The sequence below is a fragment of the Solanum verrucosum genome, unplaced genomic scaffold (assembly GCF_900185275.1).
Source record: "Solanum verrucosum unplaced genomic scaffold, falcon-dt-bn FXZP01000115.1, whole genome shotgun sequence".
Lineage (NCBI taxonomy): Eukaryota > Viridiplantae > Streptophyta > Magnoliopsida > Solanales > Solanaceae > Solanum > Solanum verrucosum.
In genome coordinates, this window is record NW_026020680.1 from 1289866 (window position 1) to 1297251 (window position 7386).

A 7386-nucleotide genomic window follows, 5' to 3' on the forward strand; every position below is an offset into this window, starting at 1 on the left:
TTATAGATTTTTTACAAGTTCCTGCGAATATGTTATTATTAAGTCTATTTTGCCTATGTTATAATACTTGCCTATCGCTATAATTATTTCAGTAAGTTTTTCTTTATATTCATTATTCTCGCTATTTATTGTATCTTTAAATATTGAATATATTTATATTCTATTTTAGATATATTATCTATTAATTGATTTAATTTATCGTTATCGGTTTTTGTAATATTGAGTTGTTTATATTCCGGATATAATTTGTTTAATTTTCTTCTTAATTTTCTTATCTTTCTACTAGTATGTTTCTTACTATGTTTCTTATTATCCATAGCTCTGATAGCACACATGTCGATACTACTCACTCTTCTAAAATTTTATACATATTACTCTTAAAAAATACTCTATTCAAACAACTTTTGTAGATTTAATACTACCAATAATCTCCAATAACTATTTAGTTTTGATTTTGAAATAATTTGACTTAATAAATATAGTTATACTAGCTAGGAATGAAAGGAAACTAAACTGCATAATTGATCATAAACAATGACAATCACAAGCCAAATTGCTTACATTAATTTATCATAAAGCAACCATAGAAGTCCACTTATTATTTATTACACAAAGAGGAACAAAGGTAACAAGAGACTAACACATGCAGTGAACTTAACAAACATAACATAACATAAAGCAACGAACTTATTTCTACATTCAATTTGCAGCAGCAAACTGCAAATTCATGACCAGCCACCTTAATTAGCTTGACTACGAGTGAGCATGGCGAAATATCCTTGTCCAGAAGCAGTAAACTTGTCGCAATGCTTTCCACCTTGATCAAATGCATCATTCGCGCAATCTGTACAAAGCCATCCATCGTTGCAATCACTTTGCACGTAGCATCTTTTCAAGCAAGTTACTATATCACCAACCGGAATTAATTTTTGTTCAATCGCTACAATATCAACTGACATATCGCGCGCACCCATTGCTTGCAGCTTTGGTGAACGAGACATAGTAACTGCATATCATGAATATAATTAATTAACAAATATTAATAGACACATTAATTAATTAAATTAGCCCACACTAATAAAAATTTAAATTGTGTGATAAGATGGAAGGTAAGGAAATGAACCAGTAGTTGCAGCTAGGACAACAACAAAGTAAAATGCAAAGTTAAGACGTGCTCCAGCCAATTGTGTAATGCTACTTTGATTGGAAAATGGAAAATAGAAGAATATGTGAAGGGTGAGTTTCCTTCTCAACCAATGTGGTATTTATAGAAACATATTACTACATTTGGTTCATCTCTTTCTTTTTTTCTTTTTCAATAAATATATTTTATGAAGCATTATTTGCTTAAATAAAAAATGATACATTTTTATAGTTAGTACTCCACAATTTCACTTTAAAATGTTTATTTTACCATTAATAAAATGATTTACACAAACATCTATCAACAGGGGCGGAGCTACCCTTGCCCGAGGGGTGTCAAGCGACACCCCTTCATCGGAAAATTACGTTGTATAGGTAAGTCAAATTCTATTTTTATACCTATATATATTAGAATTGACACTCCTGAACCAAGTTAAAGTGTTGGTTCAGCGGTTCAGGGGCTACAAATGTCCGCCTTCTCATTGACCTAGGTGTTGGGAGTTCGAACCTTGCTGAAGTCTATTTTTTTTTAAAGGCTTTCAGCGTTTTTTTTTTTACTTTTTAGACAGCTGTAACTTTTTTGTCTTTAGTTTTTAGATAGCTAAACGTTTTTTTCCTCCAATTTTTAAACCATTGACTTAAATTAACTTTACTTTAATATTTTATTTTTTTAAAAGAAATAAAATACACTTTAGGGATTTAGAGTCTAGGGATTAAACAAATCCCCAATTCCAAAATCAAAAGTTTTGAAGAGGAAGAGTCCAAAATAATCGTCTTTGTTCGCTGACTGCGTCGTGCAGTCGTCTTCAGACTTCAATCGCCATTGCTCGGCGTCAATCTATGTCTTTGTACTTTCTCATGAAATTTTTGTTTTACAATTCAGTCTCAAAAATCAGTGAAGAACTATTTTTTTCAAGTACCAAAATCAAATTTGGCTTCTAATAGTCAACTTACACGGGAAGAAAATGCCAACCAATCAGAAGTACCCCTCCATTCTTCTCAAAGACAAGAAATTGATTTAAATTCTTTAGAATTTGATCCAGCGAAAAGGACTCCAATCTTGAACTATTATCCAAATGATCGTGATGTAATTAGGAGAGCATACCTCCGACAAGGTCCTTGTCAACCTGAGAATCATTTTTTTCCTCAAACAGATTTTTATGGAGATATGCATTGTTTTAATCCTGAATGGTTTAAAGAGTATTATGATTGGTTGGAATATAGTGTAACTAACGATGCAACATATTGTTTGAATTGTTATTTGTTTAAAGATGATAACATTCATCAAGGTGGAGGTGAAGTATTTTCTACTATAGGGTTTAAGAGTTGGAATAAGAAGAAAAGTTTTAAGCAACATATTGATGGGACGAATAGCACTCATAATTAGGCAAAAACGAAAAGTGAAGATCTAATGCAACAACAACAATCTATTATATTTGCATTTGAGAGACAATCTGATCAAGTTAAGCATGAGTATTGGTTTCACTTGTCTGCCTCAATTGATGTAGTAAGACTTCATTTGAATCAAGGATTTGCATTTCGGGGTCATGATGAATCTAAATCATCACTTAATAGAGGTAATTTTCTTGAAATTCTCTCATGGTATGCGAAACATTGTGATAAAATTTATGATTATGTATTGGAACGTGCTCCTCAGAATGACCAAATGACTTCTCCAATGATTCAAAAAGATATTGTCACTGCATGTAAGATAGAAACCATCAAAGCTATTATCCAGGAATTAAATGGTGACTATTTTTCTTTATTGGTTGATGAATCTTTTGATGTGTCATGTAAGGAGCAAATGGCTATCGTTTTACGATATGTTGATCGAATGGGATTTGTGGTGGAGCGATTGATTGATATTGTACATGTTCAAGATACTAGTGCTTTATCTTTAAAGGGGGCAATTGTCAATGTACTTGCTCAACATTCATTGAGTCTATCCTATGTGAGCGGACAATGTTATGATGGGGCAAGTAATATGCAAGGCGAGATGAATGGCCTTAAAATGTTAACTAGGCAAGAAAGTATCTCAGCTCACTCTATTCATTGTTTTGCTCATCAACTTCAATTAACTCTTGTTGCAGTTTCTAAAAAGGTATTCAAGTGGGAGAACTTGTATTATTGGTTTCAAATGTTTTGAATGTTTTGGGAGCTTCTTTTAAGCGTATGGATAAATTTCAAGATTCTCAAAAAAAAAGAATTAAAGAGGCATTAGATATGGGTGAACTTACAACCGGTACCGGCTTACATCAAGAACTTGGTCTTATAAGAGCCGGTGATACTCGTTGGGGATCTTACTGCAAATCTTTTAGCAATTTTATTCTTATGTTTGGATCTATTGTTGATGTTCTTGATGCACTTGTTGTTGATGCATATTCTACCGATGAAAGAGCTAAGGCAACAGGATATCTCGAAGCTTGTCAAACATTTAAGATTGCTTTTATGTTGCATTTGATGAGAGATATCTTAGGAATCACAGATGAGCTCAATAAATCCTTGCAAAAGAAAGAACAAGATATTGCAAATGTTATGCTACTGGTTAAAGTAGCAAAGAGAAGGTTGCAAATGCTAAGAGATGATGGATGGGATGCACTTATTAATAAGGTATCCACATTTTGTATCAAGTATAACATTTTGTTACCTAATTTTGATGAGCCATATGTTAATTCTGGAAGATCAAGGCGTAAACCTTCCGATTATACGATCTTACATCATTATCGTGTTGAAGTATTTTGTAAGATTATTGATTGGCAGCTTCAAGAACTCAATGATCGTTTCAATGAGGTGACTATTGATTTGCTTCATGGAGTTGCTTGTTTGAATCCAGTTGACTCATTTTCTAGTTTTAACATCAGAAAAATAATGAGAATGGCTAAGTTATATCCTGATGACTTTGATGAGCTTAGTATGAATGCTCTTGAGAATCAACTTGCCACTTACATTATTGATGTTCGTGATATGGATGAAATGTTCTCCAATCTTAATGGACTTTGTGATCTCTCAAGAAAATTAGTTGAGACAAAGAAGAACCTAAACTTTCCTCTTGTATTCCGCTTAGTGAAATTTGCTTTGCTTTTACCAGTTGCCACTGCATCCGTTGAAAGAGCTTTTTCGGCAATGAAGTTTATTAAAAATGCCTTGCGGAATCAGATGAATGATGAGCTTTTGAGCGGTTGTCTAGTTCCTTTTGTAGAAAAAGATGTATTTATTAATATTTCTAATGATACTATTGTAAAAACATTTCAAGAGATGAAACCGCGTCGAGTACGGTTGTAATAATGTAATTGTGTTTTGCTTTTATTAATAAAATTTATTTTGTTGAATTTTTTGTGTGCATACTACTTTATATTTTGACACCCCTCAATCTAAATCCTGGCTCCATCACTGTCTATCACTTATTCTAGATTGCAAATTTCTAAAAACCTTTCTTTCTTAAATTTTGTGTTAAGTTAAACTACATCATATAAAATAAATAAAACAGAGAGAGTATTAAAGTAATGTAGCTTATCTTACCTTATAGATTATAAAATAATATATATTATTTTTATTTATTTTATAGATAAGGGTCCTTCTAGATAAAAATAATATAATATATACAGATATATTTAGATCAAACTCCACCTCTTAGATGGTTCTAAGGGACAACTTTCCTTACAGGGAGTTTAATGGTGTTATATTAGAACTATATAAACAGATAGTAATATATATATACTTTGGTAATTTACTTACAGGGAGTTTGATGGTGTAAGAACTACATGAACATATAATATTTACTCTTATTATACTTTGGTAATTTACTTTTAATCTTATATACTTGTAACAATCCGTTAGGTCATTTTAAGCACTAGAAGTGTTTTGAATATTTTTGTTAATTTTAAAAAACAAGGACTATTTCTATTTGTTAGAGAGATGCTTGTTAAAATATTGAAGTTGTTAAGCAATTTCAATTTGTTATTACGAAATTCAATTTTTTTTAAAAATCATTAACTTCTTGAATAAAGAATGGAAAATTGTTAATTTTTCAATATTTTAGGGTAGGTTTAGATTTGATTGTTGGAAGGAAATTAATTCCAAAAAAAAAAAAAACTATTTATCTTTGCTATTTGTGGTCTGTTCAGTCAAGGGGGAGGAGACAAATTTTTAATTCTCATTATTGATGTTTGGAAATTACGTGATATTTGATACTTGACTGATAAGTATAATGTAGACTTGTAAAATTAAAGGATTATTTTCTTATATACTCATGTCACTACTTCTTCGCTGTTGGTCTATGAGACATACTGTAATATATTGAAAATTTCTAAGTAAAGACTCGAACCATTCTTCATTTGTAAATAAGATTGTACCGAGTGATTCTTAATTGTTCTTAGATGTTAAGGTCAATTCTTTAGTGTGAAAATGATTTTGAATATGAATTGTTCCGCTAAGTAGTCAGTCAGGCCAAGGGTCAAACTCCCTATAATCTATATATATATATATATATATATATATATATATATATGAGTTTAAGTTTTGTGCACCGTTGGTATATAAAATTTTCTACATGATCAGTTACTTTTGATTTAATTTGATTTAATCATAGTAACTTACTTTAATAAAATAATCATAATTCATGAAAAAAGAAAATCAATAATTTACTAAAAAAAAAAAAAAAGAACATCAACAGGTAGTTGAATCATACTAGGATTCTAACCAAAATAATTTCCATAATTAAATTGTTTTTTTCCAAAGTTAATTACAATTACTATGTTTATAGTAGGTTTTTCACTTTTTTCTATAGCTCAAGTAATTCTTCACAGCACCAAACTTTTTCATAACATCACATTGTCAACTAGTAAGAAATAATTTTTAAAGTGTCAAACGATTTTGAAGCTTGACACGCTTCTTCTACTTAGTGATATGTCGTCATGCAATTAGAACAAATTTCACATTTTTCTCATTTAGAAACATAAAAAAGGCCCTTTTAAACACAACTTCAGGAGCAAAAGAATTTCAATGCACTAAAAACAAGTGAACATAATCTCCCGAAAGGTGAATATTGTATCTTAAAGTGTCTTCATATTGTCCCCAATACTTAAGCTTTGCTCTTTAGATTATTGGGAAGGAGTTTATTTATTGACTTTCACTAATATTAAATATATTTTACAGTAAACGTGTTGACTATTTATATGATCAGATTTATAATTAATTGTAAGCTATCTAACATTTATAATTGTATTTGCAAGATTAATGGAAAAGTTAAACGTAGATGAGCAAAATATAGGAGTTGAAGTTCCTTGAGAAGAAAGTGATGTACTTTGGAAGAAAATAATTTAGTTATGGAAATAATTTTGGTTAGAATCCAAGTTTGATTCAACTACCTTGTTGATGCTTTATTTTTTAGTAAATGTTATTTTATTAAAGTAAGTTACTATGGTTAAATCTCATTAAAAGTAACTGATGGTGTAGAAAATTTTGTATACCGACGATGCACAAAACTTAAACTCTATATATATTATAGATTATTTTATCTTATAGATCAACCACCGTCCCTTAGATGGTGCAACTTTTCTTAAGGGAGTTTGATGGTCTTCGAACTATATGAACATATAATATTTACTCATATATTTATATACTAGGTAATTTCTTCTCATCCACCTAAATCTTAGTGGATGAAGTTATTCGATACCTATGTTGATGAGAGATATAGTTGATATTCGTGAAATTGTAGAAGTGTGAGTAAATTAACTCGGACATCACCCTAGTAACGAAAAGGTGGTTGTCTTCATTACTACAATAGATTTTGCTGCACCACCATAGTACAACTTCCCAGTATTTTCCATAGAAAATTCTACAAGAATTGTTTAAGAGCAAGATAATAGTACAAATTTATATGCATCCGATGTTTACATCAATACCAATATAAATATCATTAGGTCGACATGAGACGTCGGTTCTTGATAACGGTTACTCCTAACGATGTTGAACATGCCAAATTTTTGTACAATGTGTTGTATAAACAATGTTAAGTGTATGAACGAAGTCATTAGAATGTAGATTTTTCTTTTTAAATTACTTTACCAAAAAGATTATAAAAACATGGATGAATAGAACTATCTGATATCTAATGTTGATAAGAAATAATAAATACCCGATAGAATAATTGACGTGTATGCAAGTTGATTTTCATTCTCCTTTTTATCATTGTTATTTGACATATTTATTCCAAAGACGAAGATAAATATAAAGAAGAGTAAA

The 7386-nt window shown here is 30.3% G+C and overlaps 3 protein-coding genes across 3 annotated transcripts; 2 read left to right on the forward strand and 1 right to left on the reverse strand.

Moving 5' to 3' along the window:
* Positions 1-740: 740 nt before the first annotated feature.
* On the reverse strand, positions 741-2137 carry LOC125812253 (uncharacterized). Its single transcript, XM_049491773.1, has 3 exons — positions 2130-2137; positions 1124-1245; positions 741-1006 (listed from the first exon to the last, which is right to left on the reverse strand). The coding sequence occupies exons 1-3, from the start codon at positions 2135-2137 to the stop codon at positions 741-743; spliced, it is 396 nt and encodes a 131-aa protein (XP_049347730.1).
* Positions 2138-2554: 417 nt separating this feature from the next.
* LOC125812255 (uncharacterized) lies at positions 2555-3289 on the forward strand. The gene has a single exon (XM_049491774.1). It carries the CDS (start codon positions 2555-2557, stop codon positions 3287-3289), a length of 735 nt encoding a protein of 244 aa, XP_049347731.1.
* Positions 3290-3366: 77 nt separating this feature from the next.
* LOC125812256 (uncharacterized) lies at positions 3367-4425 on the forward strand. Its single transcript, XM_049491775.1, has one exon. The coding sequence runs from the start codon at positions 3367-3369 to the stop codon at positions 4423-4425; it is 1059 nt and encodes a 352-aa protein (XP_049347732.1).
* Positions 4426-7386: the final 2961 nt, after the last annotated feature.

Bases quoted from the DNA above. Each gene is read 5' to 3' on its own strand.
- LOC125812253 (XM_049491773.1), bottom strand. The intron at 1,007-1,123 runs GTTCATTTCCTT...CATGATATGCAG, and splicing joins TGTCCTAGCTGCAACTACTG to TTACTATGTCTCGTTCACCA.
- LOC125812255 (XM_049491774.1), top strand. From the start codon at position 2,555: ATGCAACAACAACAATCTATTATATTTGCATTTGAGAGACAATCTGAT.
- LOC125812256 (XM_049491775.1), top strand. From the start codon at position 3,367: ATGGGTGAACTTACAACCGGTACCGGCTTACATCAAGAACTTGGTCTT.